Source organism: Falco biarmicus, chromosome 2 (assembly GCF_023638135.1).
Source record: "Falco biarmicus isolate bFalBia1 chromosome 2, bFalBia1.pri, whole genome shotgun sequence".
Taxonomy (NCBI): domain Eukaryota; kingdom Metazoa; phylum Chordata; class Aves; order Falconiformes; family Falconidae; genus Falco; species Falco biarmicus.
In genome coordinates this window covers 114,754,590-114,777,386 of record NC_079289.1, presented here as the reverse complement: position 1 = coordinate 114,777,386, position 22,797 = coordinate 114,754,590, and the positions used below count along the sequence as shown (strand labels likewise).

Genomic DNA, 22,797 nt, shown 5'->3' with positions numbered 1-22,797 from the left:
AATATCTTGTAGACTTCCTTGGTTTTAAGATACTATATTTGGTTACATACCTTAGACTTTATAGGATGATCTACTGCTCCCAGCTACCCATAGCATTACTGTAGTTGTACCTTTTGTTGTGGTCAGGGGAAATATGCTCCTTTCTTCTCTTGTCTCCATATTTATTTTCAAAGAACTTGGTTTTACTGTAAGCTATGCATGTATCAAGTCTAGCTACTTAATTCTAAATACTAACAAGCCTCAGCAATCTCTACTTACGTTCACTGCAGAATGCACTGAACTTAAATAAAACCAAACAATGCTATTTAGAAATAAGTAGTTTAAAGTTTCTTACCACTCAGCACAGCTCCTTATCAAGCCTCTTTCCAGACGGCCTGTTTCACAGCGTTCCATATGAACTGAGAAGGCTTCTTTAATGATTCTTACTGACATACATTGCAAAGTTTTACCCACTAAGCAATTAATGCCAACGAAAAAAAAAATCTCCAGGTGCCGTCCCGTCACTGCCCATGCCTAGCACCGACACAGTGAGCTCCCTGGGGAATCCTGTGCCCTCTTTTCGTTTCAGAACAGCTGCAAGGTAGAAGAACCCTGCGCCCTGTCAGAGCGTAAGCCACAGCCAAGCCCAGCATCGCCCTCGCCGTTTCTACCGCTCCATCGCCTTGCACGCCTTCTCCGTCTGTGTGAGTCAGAAGCACTTCATTTTGGCTGATGTAACGCCTCCTCGACCCAAATACATCGCCACTGCCCGAATCAAAGGTGTTTTCTAAGTCATTTACCACAACTGCAGCGTCCCCGCCTGCCGGGCACCCCGGCCGCGCTGCGCCTTCCCTCAGCGCACAGGGCTCCCGCCCGGCTGCCCAACTCGCCGAGGCAGAGCTGGCGAGCGCAGCCCCGCGGGGCCCACGCAGCCCGCCCGTGGGACCCCCGGGCCGGGGGCCGGCCGCGGCAGGGCCCGCGGGGTCACAGCCGCCCTCCCCGCCGGGACAGCGCGCCTCGTCCCTCAGGGAGCCCGGGCGCGGCCGTGCCGGGTGTCCCGCCGGGGCCCGGCCGGCCGGGGAGCGAGCAGGCTGCCACAGCCGGGCGGGAACACGCACCCGCGGCGCGGTTCAGAGGCGGGCGGGCAGGGGGGCACCGAGGCCGTGCCCCCCCACACACACACACGCACACACCCCGCTCCGGTAACCCGGCGGCGACGGGGAACGGCACGCAGAGGGAGGAACGGGCGGGCGCCCCCCGCGCCGGCCGGGGAAGAGCCGCCCCACCTCGCCGGGCCCCGCGGCGCCCCCCACACGCCGGGCCGGGCCGGGCCGGGCCCCCCCCCCTCCCCAGCGCGGATCGGGGCGGGCGAGCCCCGCCGGGCCCCAGCCAGGCCGCCGAGCCCAGCCCGCCGCCCGCCGCGCCTCGGGTAGGGTCGCGTCGGGCTGCTCCCCCCGCCGCATCCAGCTCCGCCCTGGCTACGAGCGCAGCCCCGCGGGCAAACGGCGGCCGGCCCGCACTCCCTCCATCCCTCACCGGCGGTCAGCGCGGCGGCGGCGGCCAGCAGCCAGGCCGAGCAGGGGAGCCGCGCGGGAGCGGCGGCCGCCGGGCGCCCCGCGATGTCTCCAGCCGCTGCCATCTTCCAGCCGCCACCTCCCCGCGCCCCCATTGTCCGCCCCCGGCCGCGGGCCCGCCCCCCCCGCGCCCCGCAGCCCCCTTCCCTCGCCGGGATAGGGCTCCGCCGCTGTCACTCGCACACACCTCCCGCATCCCCCTCGCCCCCGCCCCGGCCCTGCCCCGCTCCTCCCTAAGGATTGGTCGGCGGAGCCATCCGTTAAATCCAGGCGTCCTATCAGGGCAGGGATCGTACTGGCCCGCCCCCCGAGCCGGGCACGTACTACCCCACCCACCCCCCACGCCCGGCGGGTGATGCTGCGGGAGCGCGGACGCGGGCCCACCGTGCCCGGGCGCAGGAGCGCGGCGGCATCCCCGTCATCCACATCATCTCCACCATCCCCACCATGTCCATCACGTCCATTCTGCCCAGCATCCCCAGCATGCCCAGCATCACCACGACGATCCCCACCACGCCTAGCCATGCTGGCAGGGCCGGGGGGCCTGGGAGCACCAGGTCTCGCTGCTGACAAACCCTTCAGCCTCCGCAGGCAGCAGGACAGGACCCCGCCAGGTACGGCCGCAGCCAGCCCACGACCGTCCTCGCAGGGGTGCCCCGCCGAGACCCCTCTTGTTCCTCCCCGTGAAGGCAGAGAGCCTGCTCTGGCGTGCAATGCCCGTCCGGGCTCCCCCAGCAGCAATCCCGCGACACCGACCACCTTTGCCTTCCGCCTGAAAATACCGACGTGGCATGTCACCCCCCTCCCCCCGATGGGGCTGCCTGCTGTTACAGCCCCCGAGACCACGCTTCCACCCTTCCGTCTTTATCCCCATGCTTCACTCCCTCTCTTTGGGGATCCACTTTGCACACAACAAGCCCTTTTGCGAAGCTGTGTATTTCGAAGCAGTCGCACAAGCACGGCCGTACTGGGAGGCTGCTGCTGTACTGGGAGGCTGCTGCTCGCTGCACCCAGGCTCCGGCAGCACGCGGTGCCCTGGGCTGGCTCCTGCCCAGTGCTCCGCGGATGCTGGTCCTCACCCAGGGGCACGTGGCACTGGTTTCTCTGCCACTCTCTGGCCACCTGATCACATCTACAGACAAAAGAGGTCACAGGAAAGCCCCGCTACTATGTGCCATGTTGGGAAGGGCTGTGATGAAGCAAACCCCTGTGGAAAAAACCCAAGACAAGCTGTTTAAACAAGACAAGTTGTTTGGTTGGGGTTTTTTTTCCAGCTGTGATGCAAGACACCAGGTCACAGTTCGCACTGGATTTGAAACGTAATGGCATATCATTATTTACACCCTGGGGGGAAGCTCTGGAGTGTGTTCCTCAGCTAACCATTGTGCATGTTTTCTAGAAACGCAGGCTGCCAGAAATCAAGGGCAGCAATTGGGAATAAAGATTAAGGCCAACTCTTTGTATCACAAGATTATCACCTTGTTTGGTTGCCTCCTCATTGGAAGTCACCCTCTGACTTCCCTTGCACAGGTGAGTCTTTAGCCAATTGATCGATATCCTCACTTCCCAAACGGAGCAGGAACTCACAGGCAGTGATAAGACTCTCATCCCAAGGACTTTTGCCTCAATACTCCCTCAGAGCTCTTCCTTTCCATGGAAACTCCACCAGCCCTTGCAGCTCTCCTCAGTGATTGGAAGTGCTCCACCACCACGGAAGCACGTTGATACCCAGAGTTCATTATTTACCTTCAGGTCCTTCAGTACTGCACAGTTTAAAAATGTTCTATCCCCTGAACAGTCCAAGCTTCACCTTTCTAGGCACTTTTTCAAGATGGCCAACCTAAAGTGTTTTTTTAAAAAACAAACAAACAAAAAAAACCCAACCAAAAACCCAAACATCCTTTTTCTGATTCCCAAATTTACTGTCCTTCACAGAGCTCTCACGTTCTCTTTTTGTGTACTAATGAGCCTGGGCGCCCCTTGCCAGAGGATTCCTGCAGTCTCTCCCTTCCCTGACAGAGCTGAGGTGACATTGCCACAGGTACAGCCCCTACGACTGCTCCATCTGCTGGGTGGCAGTACTGCTCTCCAACGCAGAGAACGTCTGCGAGAGTATCTGGTCTACTTATCGTAGGCTATTTTCCATCCAGATAGTAATGATCAAATTATTGTCTCCCACTGTTTCCAGAGAGGAAGCAGGGTGCTGAACAACTTAATCTGCCCTGGGAACACATACTGCATGTGTATGCTATGAGGTGTTACTATTAAGGCTATGACAAAAAGAGCTGGGAAGACCTCTCGGAGCAAGCTGCTAAACGCAGAGCCTACAGGCTGTACTACACAATTCCTTAACTCATCTCAGCGCACAACTCCCCGATAACCTAACCAAATAAAGGTCTAATGGCTGCCATCCTTTTTCCCTCTAGCTATGCAACTCTACCCTCTGTCTAGCGATAATACTGGGATTTATCACATTTCTTAGAGATTCAGCTCACTTAGCTGGCAACGGACTCATTTTTTCTGCCTGCGTATGGACAGGTGGGGAGTTACTTCATGCTGAATCCATTCCCTGTAAGGTCAGACAAGCAGCAGTGACAGAGCACTGGGGCAAGAGAGACCACAGCAGCCTCCTGCTAGACTGCTGTCATGCTGCCTAACTGGTTTCTGAGCTGTCTTCCACGCTGTAAAGTCAGCATTCGGTCCCACAAGAGAAGGAAAAATGCTTTTGTCTCTTCTTTGTTTTCACTGATTACAAAAGGAAGCTCTAAAAAAGTGTGTGTCACTGGGGAGGAGATTAAATACATTTCTTTGTGGTTGCTGGTTTTGTTAGAAATTCAGACCTTTGTTAGCCTGCTGTTCTGGAGCACTCTCTAGTAGCTCGCCAGACAGAGCAAGCAGGATGTCAAACAAAGTAAGTGTAACATCTTCTAGGAGGAGAAACAAATACGTTCAGACGGATTTCACATTTTTAATGGTTTTGATTATTTTCTATTTAGCCTGCCTGTCTGAACCTCCTAGGAGAAATGTACAGTAGACACTGTTTAATGTGCAGAGATACACATTCCTGCAGAAAACACCCCACCCGACTCGCTCGTTTAGAAACAGTAAGAGAAGAACATGAGGGACAAAGGAAAACCAGGCTGTTTGTAAAAAGAACTACTGGGTGTCTATTGCATTACTTTTTCCTCTACAAGCTGGGAGAAATTGTGACTGGCAAACAGTGCTGCATTCATCTTCACTCTGGTTAGACACAAATGCAGTGCTGCTTTCAAAACTCAGAGCGGGCAGCAGCACGGTAGTTGCATATGGTGCTTGAGAAGTTTGGTAATTATTTTTCCATAACTCGATTAAGAAGAATGTCTTGGATCGCTCACTGTGCAAGCGTACGCGTTCCTCTGGAAACGGAACGGAACCTTGTAACGGAAAAAGGTGCTAAGAATGAGCTATTCCAGCTCTGAACCGATGCTAAGGAACGACTGGAGCCACAAGTATTCTTGATATCCGTGATATATTAAAAAGCCCATACAATGAAAGCTATTATTTTTCCTGCCTCTCCCTTGTACCCTTCCTCCCAGTTTCTTGCAATATGGGCAAAGTAAGTTTAGCAATGTTATTCTACGGGCACAAGAGGCAAGGCAGCACTGACCTCTCGCCTGACCAGCACTGTTGAGTGGGACGTACAGAGGTCGCATAAAACCTTCCCCTGTCAGGCAGGAACCGAACGCCACGGCAGCTCCGAATGACAGAATTCAGCCGTGAATTTGCCTCCTTTGGAAGGGGTCCGTGGTCGGCCTGCTGAGGCTGATGGCTCGGCCTACACCCAGCGGCACGCAGGGGCGGCGGGGTTCCCCCAGCCCTCGGAAGGCACCCGGGGAGCCAGGCCCGGCGCAGCAGCGGTGCGCGGGCCCCATCAGCACCGCGGAACGCAGCGCCCCGCAGACGGCTGCGAGCTGTCCCGACACGGCCGCGGCGGAGGGTCGCCGTCAGCCCTGCCCCACCCCCCCTCGGTGGGCTGCTGGCCACAGCGGCCCGCTTGCCGGCCACACGGGGCAGGCGCTGAGGCGGCCGAGCCCACCCCTCACGGGCAGCCGTGCCGGCCCGCGCTGAGGTAAAGCGGCGGGAGCTGCGGCCTCCGCTGCCCGCGAGGAGCCAGATCACGGCGCGGCGCCCGCCCGCCGGCGCTCGGCTGCCACCAAGCCCGTGTGCCCCTCGCCTTCGCCGACGGGGCTTCTCGCCCGTCTCTGTTACGAGCTCCTAGGCATGGGCTGTAGTAGAAGACACAGCGCACAGGCCTGTCCCCGTCCCAGCCGGCGGCCCGCACCGCCTCCGCCTGCGGGCAGCCCCCGGGGCTGGGCCGGTGAGAACCGGCGTCAACTGCGGCTGGGCCGGGCCGGGCGGCGCCACCGGAGCGTTCCTCTGCAAAGGAGAGAAACACTCTCACACGGCGGCTCGTTGGTCTAGGGGTATGATTCTCGCTTAGGGTGCGAGAGGTCCCGGGTTCAAATCCCGGACGAGCCCAATTTGTTTTTTACCGGTTTTTTTTTTTTTTTTGCCCCTCGCAACAGCCTTAATCCTTCCCCGCCCCGCTCGGCCAGCGCCGCGCTCCCCGGGCACGCAGCGGAGGCTCCCGCAAGCAGCGAAGGGACGCGGGCAGGACGTATCATGAGACACGCTCCTTTGTAACGCGCGGAAGAAGCGCTGGTAACCCACACGGCAGGGCTCACCCTCCCGCCGTGCGCCCCCACTTCACCCCGCTCGCCGCGCCGCTGCCCCGGCCTCTCCCCGGCCCCCGCAACCCCACTGTCGCGCCGTCCAGCACGGCGCTGCCCCTCGGCCCCGGCCCCTTCCCCCCAGCCCACACTCCCGCTGCGGGCGGGCCCGAGGCGCCCAGGCACAAAAGCGCAGGCGGGCACCGCGGCGGCAAAACGGAAGGCGCTGCCGCGCCCCCTTCTCTCAGCGGGCTCGTCCGGGATTTGAACCCGGGACCTCTCGCACCCGAAGCGAGAATCATACCCCTAGACCAACGAGCCGCTCTCCCTTGCCTCCTCCCCAGCATACTATTTCATTCACTTCCCGCCTCCTCCCGCCCAGCACTACCCAACCCCCGCTGGCGCCTTCGTAGGTCTGCCCTCCCCCCCACCAGACTCCCAATGGTTCCGCCCACCGCTTCGGAAGACACCATTCTTCTCCCTTACTGCGGAGGCTGATGCTGTTTCTCCTGCCTCTCCGCCCCCCCTCCGCCCGCGCAGGGCAACCCGTGGCATCGCCCTTCCCCCGACCCCTACGGCTCCGCTTGGTAGAGACGATTCCGAGTGCCGGGGTGGGGGGTGTGGGTGGCGGGCCTCGTGGCGCCCCCCGCGCAGATACCGCTCCTGCGCTCTTCCGAGGGGCGGAGGAACGCCCCCCCTCCCGTCCCGGGCTCGTGCGGGCCGCGCGTGCCGGGCAGGCACGGCCCCGGGGTTCGAAGCCGGGCGCGCTCATTCTCAGCGGATGGGCAGGGGGGAATGCGGGACACACAGACACACGCACACACGTACACCACCACCCCGCACCCCCCCAACAGCTTTGGTTTCTCCCGGCCGCGCTGTGCGGAGCCATGAGGCGCTGCCGCCCCGCTGAGGTGTGCGGGCGGGCGGAGCGGTGTGCGGGGCCCTGCGGGGGGCTACACACCTATGGACGTGTGCCAGTGCCTCGGGGTCCTCTCCTGGCAGCCCCCCGAGCGGGTGAGGTGAGGGCCTGTGGGGCGGCCGGGCCTGTGGCAGGCAGGCCGTGGTCCCCTTCCAGCCAGTGGCCCCGCGAGTGGCCGTCGGGGGCCGCCAACGGCTGCAGGGGAAGGGGCCTAACACAGCAAAGGGCCTCGGGCTCGGGGAGAAGTGCCTCGGTCTGGGGAGTGTTTGTCGAGCTGGGGCCCAGAGGCGCCAGTGGCATTGCCTTCCTTCTCTGAAGCTGCGGCTCTGCCTCCTGCTTTGTCCCTGCTGTGCGATATCCTGCTAGTGCCCACTGTCACCCTCAAGGGTCCCCCTCGTGTTTCCACACCTCTGTACCGGCTTCCCTGGCATCCCAGATCTTAAAAACCCCTGTTCTACCAGTAATAGCTCTCAGTCCTTACCCATCTAACACTCCTGTGGCTCATACAGTGTAAACATAGTCCAATCCAAAAACAACCATAAAAACAACATCCCGACCAAACACAACAGCAGCAGTCTCCTCGCCCGCCCCCCCCCAATTTAAAGGTCTTCTAGCCTTGAAGTTTGTGCTTTTACTTTTTTTTTTTTTTTTAATTTTTCACGCACCAGCCACACCAAAGGAACTGCATAAATTACATCAGATTTTTCTTGCTGAGGGCATTTCCCTGTTCGACCATTATTGCTTTTACACCTGACCTTACACACCCCAAATAACCAATGTGCAGATGTAAATGGGTGTGAATAAGTGCCCCCACCCTATGCACCCAGCCAAGCTGTGATTTACGTTTCAGTCAAAACTTTTTGACTCTGTATGCCTTATGGATACAGGACCACGCTGCCCAAGCCAATGTTTTGTGATAGTATGGATGGGGTCAGGATACACCCCCACATGTATTCTCTGCTTTTGCAGTGTCACGATGCTAATGCTGGCCAAAGACTTTCTAAAATCTCCTCTCACTTGGCCTGCTAACGGGGCAAGGTTTGTGTGCCCCTGAGCAAGCATCGCCCTGAGAGGGATGTGTGCACGCCTTCAGCTTTTTTTCCTGCAACTTGTAAAGCCACCAAGGGCAAAGATGGTGATGCAACTTCTGGCACAGAAAATCTCTAAACTGTTGATTGCCGGAAGCTGGGAAATCTCACAGGAAGGATCCCTGTGTGTTGCCTTGGATTTTTACGCTTCCCCTGAGAAAGGATGCTGTTGGAGAAATGGCACTAGGCTAGATGGCTTTGCTTTCTTCTGTTCCTAGATACCTGATACCTGCAGGGCTGCGGCAGAGTGTAGCTGTCTCCAGTGCCACTGCTTGCCCCCAAGAACACGTTTCTTTGTTGATTAAGCACATCAGTTACTGCTGTTCCCAAACAGTAAAAAATATCACAAATTAAAATTGAATGTTAAACTGTTCCAATGGCAGCGGAAATCCCACCTCGATTTTGCCTGCTGCTACCAGCTTTCTCCATCCTTCCTCAGGCTCCTTCATCTCCCCAGGAGGAAACACACAGATTTTAGTTTGGTTTGGTTTTATTCCGCCATTTATTTCTTCTGCTTCTCCCTTGGATTTCCATTCCCTTGCTTGGGACACACATACTCATTCTCTAAACAGGCACACATATATCTATATATACAGTAAGGCACAATCACTCACATCCAGATGGGACAATGAAGAAGAAACAGGGTACAGTGAATGATTGCAGCCTGCCCTGGAATACAAGCTCTAACAAACAGATTAAAATGGATTCAAAGGCAACAATGCTCCACAACATGGCTCAAAAGGATGTGGGGGTTGTGTTTGCCAACAAGCCCATGCTACGCAGGAAGGTCAGCACCGCTGGCTCTCAGCAAATGACACCTCGGTGCTCTCACCCGGGAGAAAGAAAGGCAGGGCACAGAGCCGCTTCTTTCCTCGCCATTTTAGAGCTGGTGAACAGAAAGGGGATATCCCTTAAAACCATCAGGTCTGTAACACTGCTGTGTTGCGAAGTCCACTCAAGGACAGGTGTGGGCTGTGTTGTGTAAAATGCTTGTGCCTCACCAGACAGACAGGGACAACCTGAGCCTCCGACTCTTCTCAGCCGAACATGTGCCAGGAGGAGCTCTGTGATGGATGAAGAGGAGCTGGCTGGTTCCGCCACTGGTCTCTGTAGCTGCGTCTGTGTTGCTGGGTGCTAGGTGGCTGGCAGCAGGTTCAGGCACTGGCCCCTGACCGTTCACAGCACCTAACAGCTAGCTGACGCCTTGGCTCTGCTTTTGACAAGACTGGCTCACTGTCTCCAGCGAGCCCAGACTTGTCCACAGCTCCATGACACACTGTGGACATGAGCCCCATGGGCTTGAGCCAGAGCAGCTTTTCCAGAGTTGCAGATAGAGCTTCAAGCACTACTGTCAGGAAACTGGTCAGAAGAGGGTCTGTTATCTTTCCCCAGATAACTTGTTAGGAGCAACAAATACTTTCCAGGTGTAAAAACTTTTTTTTGGCTTAGCTAGACCCATGACTTAACTGGTACCCCATGAGTGAATGCAAATCTAGTACAATGCCTGAGTACTTAGGGGGGGACTGGCTATTTGACCTTCACCAATTCATATTCAGTCAGGCCCTACGACTGGGAACTCAGCCATCTAAGACCTCTTCTTTGACCTACATAAAATTAATTTGACCTACATAAAATTAATCGACTGTTTCCAGTAAGCTAGGATGCCTTCTATCATGAGTAGCACTCAGTGGCCACTCACTGAAAGTTTCAAAAAAGAATCAAAAGATTGGATAGGGTCTGGAAATGAGACAGACTGATGGACAGGTGGGCCTTCTAAATCTGGACCAGAGCTCACACCTCGATAAGAAAACTTGCCCGGCTGGCCTACGCAACACACCTTTTCTGTGCATCAAATCTGTTGGTTGTTACTTTCCACCAGCACTAAAAACACCCCAAAGTTGAAGCCCACAGAAAAATTTCTTACCATGGCTGGCTGTTTCACAGATCGCTTTGAAGTATTTGAAGAATAATTCAAAGGGATTTTATGCTTTATGAACAATATCCTAAGAGTTTTCTCCATGTTCAAGGTTCACATTGTCTGCTACACAGCATATATGGAGAAAACATATGTTTTCCTACTGTTAAAACATTATTTACTGAAATTTGAAAACCCAAAATTTTTCAAAAGAAGCTATCAAAAAGGCACCATACATGTATGTATGTAAGTGATTAACTTCATCTAAGACCAATGCAGGGGAGAAGAAAAAGACGTTTTGGAGCAGGATGAAGGAGCAGAGGGACCAGGAGTGATGGTGGCTGTTGACCCCAGGACAGCGTGTATCAGGTCTCTCAGCCGCGAATATCACCAAGGAACATCAGCCAACACCTCAGTTTTGAACTCTGAAGCGACTGCAAGCCAGTCTCTTGTTCCAACTGTCCCAAAGTATGATGGTGCAAAGCAGAGAGCCAGCAAGCAGCCACTCAGCTCCGGTATGCATCTGGACCTCGGGGGACATCCGTATTCTGCTCCTCTCCAGCCACTGAAGGTTTTCCAGTAGCTTCCACCTTGATTGAGTTAGATAGCTCCTATTCACATGTTAAGTCTCCTGTGCCCTGATTGGGTGTATCCTTTTGAGAGGGGAAAAGTAAGGAAATTGTGAAAAATAATCATGGCTTTAAGTAGATACAGTACTGGGGGCTCCGTGACCTGGGAGTACTGCGGTAGTTTCCGTACCAGGAGGCAAACGCCAGGTGCAGCCTGAGCCCCAGCCCGCCACCTTCAGTCGCTCCTTGCCAAACCAAGGAGGCATTTGAAGAGAGGACAGGTGGTTGAGGTGGAATGAGATATTTCCTCAGGCATCTGTGGCTACGTTATCGGTGGTTAGAGAACACATAAGAAGCTACATGGAACAAACCCCTGCTTTAGCCAGTAGAAATTCTCTTTTATTCCAAGCGGCAGAGGCCTGTGTTTGCCTGCTTCCAGAGCTGATCATGAAACTGGTATATGTGCAAACACTATTTTTGCTGGCAAAGCTAAAAAGCTATAAACACACATATATAGAAAGAATATATATTTATGCATGTATATACACAAAGTGTGCACACATACACATGTAAGGAGGTATCCTGAGATAGTATATACATGGTTACCGCTGGGGAAAAGTCTTTTCAAATGGCTTTCAAAACAGCAATCAAGCAGGGTGCCTGGTCAGCAAAGCTTCTCTGTTTTACTGAACCCAGAATCAGCTTTGCTGCTTCTCCATCCTCTCTCTCTGTACCACCACCCAGGAGGGCTGGTTGTTTTACATACCCTGCCTTGCAGCCTCTGCAGGCCTCACATTTGATACTTCTGCGGTGTGGGAAGCAGCAAAAAATGTTGGTGTGCTCTGTCACAGTTGCCATTTTCATTAATAAACAAAACCTTCTGGTATTTTAGGAGCCATTATCATGCCGACCCAGCTTACCTGTGCGTCACAGTTACACTGTGCCCTTCTCCGGCCTGCCTGACGATGAAGGCTCATTGACAGTCTCTAAGCCTACTGCGTCCTGCAGCGGTTCAGGGGCCAGTGGTGTTTCTTCAGTGTTTGACATTCCCTCTGCATCTGTGCTCTCAGTGGTCTCCTTTGCTTCTGCATCAGCTTCTTCCTTCTCCTTGTCCCCCTTTTCCTGTTCACAAGCACTGCCTGGCTGCTCTTCTCCCTGGGGACCCTCACACACCTTCTCCTTGTTTCCAGAGGGAGGCTGGAGAGAGTTCTCCTCCCCTGGGGCACCACAACATCCTTCCTCCTCCTTTGTCTCTGCTGCGTTACTCTTGCAAGGAGTCATTTCATCTGCCTGTTTTTCTCCTTTTTCTTCATCTTCTGATCTGCTGGATCCTCTCCTTGATGGGGGCTTCTCATCAGACCCTGTCTGGTTTTTTTGCTCTTTACTCCCTGTTCCTGCCTCTGTCTTGCCCTTGGGCCCAAACACCTCATCCCCATCTTCCTTGGCACCGTTTTCTGGAGAGGAGATGTTGACCCCTAAATCTTCCCCATCTCCGTACTCCGACAGAGATCTTCGGAACTTCCTGGATGGAGGCCTGCGCTTTATCGAGCCCCGCGTCCGCACCTTGGAGACAGGAAAAGCAGACATTGAAGCAGTCAAGAAAGCGGTACTGGAAAGCAGGAAAGCACAACAGAGGAAAATACCATGGGAAACTTGATTGCTACCCAGGTGGCCTCACTTATCCTGCTCTGCCACTGAAAGGTAAGGAGAAGAGTGCTCCCTGCCACTGAGAGACTACTTTATAGGACAAGCAACTCTGTATATGTGTGCCTTCTTTCCTTCTGTAAAGATGGTGCCAGAGATTATCGTCCCAATTTAAACTGTTGCTCCTTGGCCAGGTTAGACCCTAAACCCAAGGATGCTGCATTCGTTTCACAAATGCTCCTGACTGGATGTCTCAGCCTTTCCTACTCTTGGCCATTTGGAGGTTGAGGAAGGAGTCTGCACTCCAGCTGATGATGGTGAATGCAGGTTACAGCTCCCCACTGAAGCGCTGAGCACTCCGTGGGGACATCCGCCAAACTTTCGTGCTCTGCAGGGCTCCCTAAACTGCCCCTCAGCCACCTTTGACATTTGCTGGCACAGGGCACCACCTCCACACAGCGCTCCTTGCCCAGGTACCAGCCACCCTGTTACTGCTGAGCTGAAGTGACTGGGTCCTGCCACTTCATGCCTTCCCTTTACCCACTGGGCCAGGAAGGCTGCTGGAGCTGCTGGAGCACAAAGCTCCACATGCAGGTGGGCAGAGAGGAGACTCCACAGAGCTACACTGAAAGGCTGTTTCAAACCCAACGCGTAGATCTCCTCCCTTGGCCACAAGTACACACTATTATGGCAGGGCTGAGGGCTACAGCCTCCTCTTCCTCTTCATCTCCACCCGAGAAGCAAGCCTTTTCATGCTGTAATGGAGAGATCCCAGCACATACCCTACCTTGTTGTAGCATTGCAGCTGAGTGCCTTCTGGGGGTTGATCGAAACTGACTGGCGTCTCATTGGCTTCAGCAGGCTGGGACTGAATCCCCGGGCTGCTGGGTGTTGAGGGAGGGGTGCTGAACGGAGAAACCAGGGGTTTCAGACCAGGGCTTTTGGGAGATGCTCCCGGCAGCAGAGCAGCTGGAGCAAAAGCCAGATTGGCCTGCAAAGAAAAATCCCTGTCACAGGCGTGTGTGACACCAGCGTGTACTACAGGCAGTAACCACATGGAGGAACACTTGCTCTTGCCACGGGAGCAGCCACATCTCAGCTGTCACAACCCACATACCTTCTGGTTATGGGTCTCTCCTGGTGACACTGTCAACAAACAAGTCCGGGCAGAGAAGTTATGACTGGACGTTTGCCCTTCACCAGTAGCTGGATCTCAAGACATGTCCCTTTGTCATCATGAGGCCTTTTGGGATTTTCCAGTGACCCAGCCAAGCCAGCACAGTCTACAGTGGCTGAGCCACGAGAAAGTCTGAACAACCAGCCAGCAATCACCTTGAGATTTAAACCATCCCTGTGTGTGCCCAAGCGGACCTCGCATTTTCCACCCTGATCTGTGGGTCTTCTGAATGATCTGCACAGTCGGGAGGAGTGAAAAGATGATGGCAAGAAGCAAGCGTGTGATTAACTGTGGCAAAACACTTCCTGCTGGTCTGTCACTAAGAAGCAAATGTCCTTGGGTATATTAAGAGGGACGGTGCTATGAATAGGCTTATGTTGTGTCCGGGCAGCCAGGAGGCATTCAGCTCTGGGGTCGCACGTGCTGCCAGGGGAGGCAGCTGGCAGTGGCAGAGCACTATGTCTACAGGCTATTGAGTGCTGAGCTGCCTCCGTAGCGTAAATCAGGCTCACAAAGAGATACAGAAAGGGCAAGAGGCACTGGGCGTGTTTGCGTGTAACTGGGGGAATCGGGGCGAGGGATGCGCAGAGCTTCTAGGCACATGCAGGAGAGTGCCGGAGCCCGGAGCACACTGCCCGCTGCCAGGACCATAGCTGTGCTCAAGGCCAGCTCCCTGGCAGGGTGCAGGTGATAGTTTGATTTAGACTGCCGTGAAGAAAGAGCTGGAACAAGTCTCAGCCAAGGTTTCTCTCACTTTCTCTTGCAAACTGCATTTAAACTGAGGCTTCTGCCGCTGCTGCCTACTTGAGCTGTGGCTGCAGCCGTGCCCCTGTCCAGCCATGTTCCTCCGCAGATCCAGATGATCCCGACCGATACAGTGACCTGCCTATGGATGTGCCTGAGGATCGCTGGACTGTTTCTGACACTGGTTACCATTACCAGACCTGCACTGCCTTCCTTGTTTGTGTATTGTGGGACTGGGCCCTCACTGGTGAGGCCACTGCCCTGCTTACCTAGCTGTCACCCTTGGCTCCTGGATCCCCTTCCCCTGTGGCTGCTCCACAAGAGAAGCAGCTAGGACAAATGCCAATCTGTTTTAATTTGCTGGGGCAGCCGTGTGGGCTCTTCCAGGACCTACCTGCAGCTTTTCAATCATAGGAGAGCTTTTCACCTTGACCTTGGGAATGGGGCATGCGTTTGGAGACCGCTTCTGCAAAACAAAATGAAACATGAAAAAGTCACAATGAAGTAGGTGAAAAATAGGAAATAGAGTGAAGGCAGAAAACGTGGAAGAAGTAAGAACAAAGTGCTAGTAAGGGAGCAAATAAAGCCTCATATAGTGCCTTCACACAAAAGTTTGCTTTCTTCTTTCCTGACCCTGCTCCCCTTTTGTTATCTAGCCATCCTAGGGCTCTACATACATGTATCTTTCCTCTGGGAGAAAAGGTGATTATCTGCTTTCTGGCTCACGTATCTGAGTTAGGCGAGGTGTAATGGCTCAGCTGCTACATGGCCTTCATTAAGGTATCTAACCTATGACACAGACTGTTACTATTTCAGGACCAGGCAGATTAAAATTCTGCCTTTTAAAGGGTACGAGCCTTAACATCAGTAAACATTGTGAACTTTTTGTGATGGGAAAGATTTTCTGCCACCATTTGACTAACAGAGTTAAAGGGTATCCAATTAGTATGGGCCAGAAAGGCCTAAGTGGCCAGAAAGGTAGAGCTATGAAAGGCTGACAACAGTTTGAGAGAGTGACAGCATTGCTTAGAGAAGGGGCACATTGCTTTTTTTCAGGTCCAAAGGAAAAGTAAAGTATCTAAGGTTTTAAAGCTCATGCTCCTTTGTCATGGAGGCGGCAAGAGCTTGTAGCCGTCAGAAAAGGACAAAGAACAACCTCCTTGCTAAGGGCAGGTGACAATGTGAAATTTGGTGGGTAGACCTCGTACCCTGAAACACAGAAGGACAGAAGTGACTAGAAACGTCCTGAGTGTAAACTTTAGTGAGTAGCGGCCAGCTTACTTGGATCAGCTCACTCAAGGGTGCTGTATGGAGGACACCTCAAGACAATATTCTGTGGGTACTGCTGACAAAATCGCTCTTCACTCTGGATTAATTATTCACTTTTTCTGAAGAAGGAAAAATCTCAAGAGCAGAGCCATTATGTCATTATACTCAAACCTCTAGAGCTCATCTGAAGGCAACAGCATGGATGCCTCCTGTGCTAAGTGCTGTTAAAATCTTGTAAATGCCAGCAATTACTGCTTTAAAATGCTTGAAAAGATAGCATCTGGGTGGATCTTCCAGTGCTCTAAGGGTAAAACCAAAAGCAGCAGAAATGGGATGTGTATCCATGCTACAGGAGTAGGTAACAGCACAGAGCTGCCTCCGAGGCAGTACATGCACATGAGCAGTTTGATGCTGCGTGGTAGATGTCTTTTGCTGCACAGCCTGACTTCTCTGATACCTCCAAGCTCATGTCTCAGAAGAGAACAGGTTGCAGAGAGGAGAGACCTTGTCCCCTTATTAAATTGATACTCACTTGCTCATCATTGTTGCTTGTCTCACTTTTGTGGGGATACAACGGAAGGGAGCATGGTGGTTTCCTCCGAGTTGGCTTATGTGGTGGCACCTAAGAGAAGGAAACAACCACCTCAGCAGCAGGAAAATCATTTTTTTTTAAAAAGGAAGTGAAATTCAAGCACAAAAGGGTATGATCTGTAAGTGACCTGCTTGGATGGCAGAGCTCAGCTCGCCTAAATGAGTCATCCAAAGGTAGCACAACAACCAGCATGCTAGGTGTGCTTGTAGCATCTTGAACCTGATCCTCATGTTGGAAAAGCAGTCTGTATCTCTTTCCACAGTGTGGACTGTGACGCTTCAGTCTTTGTGCAAAGGACTCTCTTCTAAGCTGTGGAGGGTGGAGAAGCCTTCCCAGAAGCTTCATCTTGAAAGCATCCTGCTGGAAACCCCCTCACACTGGATAGCTTGTTATTGTTCTCTTTCCTGTATTACCAGGATTTCCTTTCAATAAGCCTTAGCTGCCTACCTGGTTTGGGATTTTCCTATTTTGTTTCTGATATATTTTAGGGGCAAAAAGGGGAATTAAGACTTTTTCAACATGCCCTACAGCCCCATTCATTTCTCTCTAATGAAGAAGAGAGGCTTGCAGAGACAAGTCCTCAGCTGTAACCTTTAATGAGATGAGAAACAGATTCTCCAGGGGAGAAGAAACAAGGCAACTTAATGGCAAAGACACCAGTTCCTTCTGAATGTTGTCAGGCTCTCCTAGTATGAGAGTGCTCACTAGGAAGGAAAAGATGCATAGCACAGCGCCTATGGAGTTGCTGCTTCATAACCATTGCTCTGGTCTTGAAGCCAAGCTGTCTCTTGAAGCTGTCTCTATTTTTATGCCAGGGTTGTAGTCTCCTGCCAAGCTGTTAACACACTTTTTATGTGTTAACAGACAAAATATTTGGATAATATTGTGGATCTTGGATAATATCCACAATATAATATTTGGATAATTTTGTTACCTTCTAACAGGCAGGCATGTGAAAAGTTGGATTATGGTGTCTTTGCCTTCTGTAGAGTTGGCTGTCTTGGAGGACCTGTGGACTTGATGTCACTTAACTTCTGGTGGTGCTGCACCCAGCCATGGCAATGCTGCATCTCTAAGCAGCCGAGGGCAGCCCCGCCCTTACCCTTATGTCATGCTAGGAAGCAATAATGTCACGTCTTACTGAAACACCACCCTTTTGCAACCATGAAATGCTGCACTGTGCCACAGTGAATATGTCAGGGGTTCCCTGGCTGATAGGTTCCCCTTTGCTGGTGTGGGTCAAGCAAGGGTTAAAGACCATCCACTCAGCCATTAATCTGAGGCCAGCTTGAGAAAGCCAACGAGGAAGTGACAGATGGCTTGGAGAGAAAAGACAGGAAACTTTGTCCTCTGTCTCTGGAGAAAATGAGTTTCCCCCCACTGTAAGGCCTCTCCACACTGCCTTGGCTGGGGAGCAGCAGAGGACTGCAGATAACACCAGAGAGGTCTGGGAACTTGCTGCCTTCTGTAGGGTAAGGAGCTCAGTGCAATTAAATCCCATACCTTCAAATGAGAAAATGACTGTAATGGGATTGATGGAGTGGTGCACTGGTGACTGGGGGGGGGGGGGGGGGGGGGCGGAGTGTTTGGGAAGAGATTGGTTATTCCCATCCCAGGACTCAGCTGTGGGAATGCTAACCTCTGATAGACAGTGGCCTGCCAGCTGTACAGGACAGAGGTCACCATTGCATTCAGCTGAAGACAGGAGGGGTGACAGAGAGGATTCCTTTAGGCCCAGCCTGGGACATGCAGAAATCAGCTGAGCAGCAGAAGGCAGCAGTTGTTTTAAAGGAGCACCCACTGACTGCAGAGGGCCACCAGTAGACATTACCTCTTCTAAAAAAGTGCATAATGATACAGGGGGCTCTCCTAAAACACCACCCTCTATACATAAACATTCTGACTTTCTTCCTAAGAGAGGTATTCTACTGTTTCGCTTATCTGGTGAAAGACAGCTTGTGAGGTAATGCTTGGCATAGTGGCCTTTCAATAAAATAAAGTTTCAGCATGATAGAGATAGGCACAGAGTCTGAAATGCCATTGTGAAGAGGTAATGAGAGCAAGTAAAAAGACAACTTTCTCTCAGACCAGTACAGAAGGAATTACCTGGAGGAAACCTTCTTTTGTGAACAAGGTGCTGGTGACCTGCCACTGGCTTCTACACTGTGTAATCTGTTGTTTGCTTTCTTTTTTCTGTGGCTCAATATCAGCTATTTTATTACTCATTATTACGCTTTGCCCACAAAATCCAGCCCAGTTAATACATGCATCTCTGTCTGCTACTGTTAGGTATATACATGTCCCCTACCAAGCTTTACAGTGTCTCAGTTACAGTGCCTAGTTGTCCTGAGGTATGGCTCTACCAAAACACTCGACCACAAGCCAGTAATGCATGGAACATGCCATCATAGCTTGCATTGCCCTAGGAGACAATCCTTTGCGAAGGTTCAAAATCAAGGTGGATTCATGCTCAGATGCTCTAACTTCTACGGGCAGAGGCAAGTACTGCATTTCACACTTGATTACCTGCTGGCGGCTGCGGAGTTCCTTACCTCTTTTCCAGTGATATTGGCTGCTTGCTCTTTGAATTTCCCTGCTAGCTGAGCCACTGAGGGTGATGCAGACTTGTCCACCTCTGAATTGGTCTCTGCTGGCCTGTTCTGACAAATTGGGAGCAACAAGTTATGAGCAAAGGCTGCAAAAAGCAAGCAGGCTAGAGAGAAGCCTGCATATGTGTTATAAAGTTCAAGAGTAAGCAGGGACTTAAAGCAGAGTTTCTCACATCTGGCATCAATCATCCAGTCTTAAGAGCAAGAGGTTTGCGAAGACAGGACCTAGCAGCATTTGCAAATATCCCAGAAAACCAGTAATTCATGCAGGGCCTTTCAGCTCCAGCTGAAGGGCCTACACTCCGTGTTTTTCTCTGGAAGAAAACTAAGTATTTCAAGCCAAGTGTCTGTTCCCTATCTTTTCCTCGCAGTGAGCAGATGGAACAGGGCAGTAAAGGACGTTCCCATGCACCTTCTCAGCCCTCCCATCCCTTTTTTACTGCCCTGATCACACGCACCCTTCCTTTTCCAGCGATTCTGCTGTGAGAAGCCGTTCCCTATCCTTGCAGCAAGCCAGCATCTGCTTGGGGATGTCCCTGTGCTGTTCGGCTTTTTTGGCATTGAAATACTCAGGCAGTTGTGGGGGAGGGAGGAAATACCAGGGCTGAGAGAAGCTTCCCCTCCCCTGGGTCAACAGCAGGCTGAGAAGCAGGAGGCTCGCTGGAGACTGGATGGTGCGGCTCTTCCCACAGCACACAGCCCTAGTGCCATCCCACATTTCCCTTGTTTTCTTCGCTATGTGTGTATCAAGCAATACGAGTAGAAAGCCTCGAAATCAAAGCTGATGAAAGGAAACCTTTGTTCTTCATCTCTAGTATCTGATGCCAGGGAAAACCGAACCAGAGGAACTGAGAACAACTAACCAACAATCCTTGTTTTGTTAGAGGTAGAGACCTCAAAACAACAAACCAGGCTACAAACCATCAAGGAACCTCACACCTCCTCTCCCTGCACCACTGCCATGAACACATGACCACACCTCTCACCTCTCTGCCTCAATACTCTTCTGCTTCTCAGTCAGAAAGTTTCCCCAAAGGCCGTTGATAGAGGAATACATCCCTGTTTCTCCAAAGGCTCCCACAGAATCCTTCCTTCTCTCTTTACGCTGCTCTGCCTGGGAGGGACCTGCTGGCTCGTTAACACAACCACCTCTTCAGCATTGCTGGGGGTGAAAGGCCCATGTATGGACCATTTCCTTTGGGTCACTGCACTACAGGGGCTGGAGAAATAGCCATGGAAACTTGAAATCAAATTAAAGTAGGAATTTATTTAGACTCCTAGTTTCTAGATTAAAAGCAAATTGAGGAGCTTACATTAAAATCATCTCATCTGCTGCTTGGAGCACTCGCTAGCCTGAAATACCTGGCAGAGAGCAGCACGGCTGAGGCCCATTTGCATTGTTGAAAAGGGCCTTTCTCTTTCTCAGAGAGCTGTAAATAAATGCTCCCAATAAATGCTGTCATCTTTCTCCAAGGCCCACGACCCTCAGTAGATGTCTGCCATTCCCTGTTTCCATGATCCTGACAACATCTTCCCCATTAAACTTCTTGTACGCTTCAGACCAGCCTTCCTGCATCCAGCCACAAAAGCCATATCAAGCTGTCTCCTCTCGGTGAACTTCTAGCACCTTCCCCCCATGTTTCCAGCCTTCGTTAGAGTAATTACAGGCGGGGGAAGCGGCAGATAAGGGGAACGGAAGAAACAGTGAGGTAAACAGATCAGTGGGGCAACCTGCTGCACATGAAAAATGACGGCTGGGCTAGGTGGGGAGGGAGAGCTCCAGCTGGGATTGTTCCGAGCTGCAGGCCGGCTCCCTGCTGTGCAATGAGGGCAGGCTGGGAGAAGGAGGGAACTATGAATGAACCTGGGGAAGGCAGGATGGATTGGGAGGCTTGGCTCAGCATACCGGCTCCCAGGATACCTGGGCACGGCAGAAGGGACACCTGAGCTGAGGATTCAGCTGAGGAGCTGCAGGTGCTCATTGTCTGTGGTAGAAGGGTTGCCTCCCTCATAGTCCCTTTTTCTCCAAGAGCTTCTTTCACAGCCTTTCACCTTTACCCAGAAAAGACACCACACTTCCTCTTGGCCTCTTTGACCTCTTGTTTTGGGGTGGTTGCATATTTTTTTCTTTTTTCTTTTTTTTTTTTTAATATTTTTAGTTACAGTCTGAAAACATAGCTCCTTTCCTTTGATCAAAGCCACAAGGCTGCAATGATTCCACGTGTTTCTTGTTTTGCTGGTAGCAGGCATTGATTGCAACGCAGCTCTCGCTGGCGCGAAGCTCGCCGGCCAGGGTGCAGGAAGCAGCGAACATGCCATTCTAAGATTAGCACAACTAGCCCATGGGCTGTGTCCTCCCGAAACTGCCAGCTGCAGACTCTCCGATTACGCTACGTGTTTTGCAACAGGAAAAGTCCTTTCTCAGATCCTTTCTGGCAGTTATGCTGCCGTCCTTTATCCAGTTTTTTTCTACAGCTTCTTTTTTTTTCTTCCCAGCTGGTGTGGAGGCTCTGTGATTTCTAGTCGAGGGAAGGTGCCATACTGGGGCACTCGTGCAAAAAGTCCCCTTCCTTGCACTGCCAGAACATGGTCCCCCTGACTTGCAGGGGCTGGACTGGCAGTCTCCCTCCCAGCGGGAGGCAGGTGGGAAGCCTTACTTTCTCACTCTCACCCCAGAGCACGTACCAGCCCTCAGCCTTTTCCACAACTAAGACACGTGGCTTCTCCTTCACTCCAGAGCTCAGTGCTGGCTCTCTCCTGCCCCACAATATTAATGCCGCTTCCCCCATTCCTGGTCATTCTTCCCATCTTGGTGACATAACCCACCACTTTTCTGAATGAGGAGGAGGAGCAGCTCTGCTCTTTTTTTGGCAAAAAAGGTGAAATTACTCAGATGTGAATTTTGTGCTCTTTGCAGGCAACTGCTGATTCTTTTCCTTTTCAGAAGAGAAGCGTGGTCAGCCCGTGTGGGCTAAAACCAGTGAGCTAAGGTAAAATATTGACTCCATCAGTAATTTGGTGCCTGCTACTCTGAGTTCCTTAACTGTTCCATAAAAATAGGTGTCTAAACATTGCGAATTCTGGAAAAAAGTCAGACAGAGCTGTAAAACAGGAACTGAATTATACCATCAATGTAAGCATGGCACTGTCTGTGAAAGAGGAAGCGCAGCTAGCAAGTTCTCTGTAAGAGGTTTCGCTTTCCTCTTCTAAATAAGTTCATAAAATTGAGTAAATTTCAAAACAGTTTGCAACCCCGTTTCTTCATCTGCTTTTAAAATGGAATCTGGTCCCTTTGGCAGCACTGAAGAAGTTCTGCCTTTGTTTGTGGGTTAGTTATAATCATGGCAATTCAGGCTTCCCAACAAAACCTCTCCTTCCTTATGCTTTGGAGTCCTCGCCTCTGTTGTGAGAGCAAAACTGACCATCAATCCCTGATTCTACAGATTGCATGAAAGGGAGGCTACTGTTTTTAGCACAGATCCCTGCTTCTCTCACAGGCTGCCTGATGGAACTGCTGCTGGGTCCCCACAGAAATGTCCCATGCCATCCCTGCTGTATCTTTCCAAGGCTCCAAGGCTTTCCAAGGGAAGCTCTCTGAGCAGAGATGCCTCGATACTGTGGCACAGTCGGCTCTGGCTAGCACAGTCCCAGCTGGCGTTAATGTGCCACAAGATGTGAGGACAAGTAAGGCTGCCTGATGTGGGAGTAATGATGTCTGACAGAGGGGACCCCTCAGTACAGCAATGTCACTACCTGGCTCAGTGACATTTGCCAATTCTCCTGCTAGAGCCCATGGAACCATTGTGGGCATTAAGGTGAGAGAAGGTGCATGTTAGAGGCCCACAGAAAGAATTGGTCAAGAGACTGAAAAGTACTCACAAAGAGCTCTTCTTAAAGACCATGAATTTGAGCTACGGGTGGGAAGTGTCACTGCAGACCAGTAGCTTCTTATGAAATCAAAATTGCAGAGAATTTCCACTCCTGTGGGAAACTAGAAAGACAGAGGTGG

General features: G+C 52.2%; 2 protein-coding genes and 2 non-coding genes across 5 annotated transcripts in view; 1 reads left to right on the top strand and 3 right to left on the bottom strand.

Moving 5' to 3' along the window:
• Positions 1 to 1,654, bottom strand: part of MPZL1 (myelin protein zero like 1) — a 41,895-nt gene extending 40,241 nt beyond the window's left edge. The window contains exon 1 of the mRNA XM_056327386.1: positions 1,516 to 1,654. Coding sequence (XP_056183361.1) covers positions 1,516 to 1,648 — 133 coding nt within the window. The 5' untranslated portion in view covers positions 1,649 to 1,654. The remainder of the gene's footprint in view (positions 1 to 1,515) is intronic.
• A 4,345-nt stretch (positions 1,655 to 5,999) lies between these two features.
• Positions 6,000 to 6,071, top strand: TRNAP-AGG (transfer RNA proline (anticodon AGG)). Its single transcript has one exon. It is a non-coding gene; the product is annotated as a tRNA-Pro (tRNA).
• Positions 6,072 to 6,511: 440 nt separating this feature from the next.
• TRNAP-CGG (transfer RNA proline (anticodon CGG)) lies at positions 6,512 to 6,583 on the bottom strand. The gene has a single exon. It is a non-coding gene; the product is annotated as a tRNA-Pro (tRNA).
• Positions 6,584 to 8,741: 2,158 nt separating this feature from the next.
• Positions 8,742 to 22,797, bottom strand: part of RCSD1 (RCSD domain containing 1) — a 39,301-nt gene continuing 25,245 nt past the window's right edge. For both annotated transcript variants that reach the window (XM_056328292.1, XM_056328293.1), the window contains 6 exons: positions 18,732 to 18,839; positions 16,120 to 16,209; positions 14,713 to 14,784; positions 13,185 to 13,388; positions 11,674 to 12,316; positions 8,742 to 10,837 (listed from right to left, as the gene is read on the bottom strand). In XM_056328292.1, the coding sequence (XP_056184267.1) occupies positions 11,687 to 12,316; positions 13,185 to 13,388; positions 14,713 to 14,784; positions 16,120 to 16,209; positions 18,732 to 18,839 (1,104 nt within the window). In that variant the 3' untranslated portion in view covers positions 8,742 to 10,837; positions 11,674 to 11,686. The remainder of the gene's footprint in view (positions 10,838 to 11,673; positions 12,317 to 13,184; positions 13,389 to 14,712; positions 14,785 to 16,119; positions 16,210 to 18,731; positions 18,840 to 22,797) is intronic.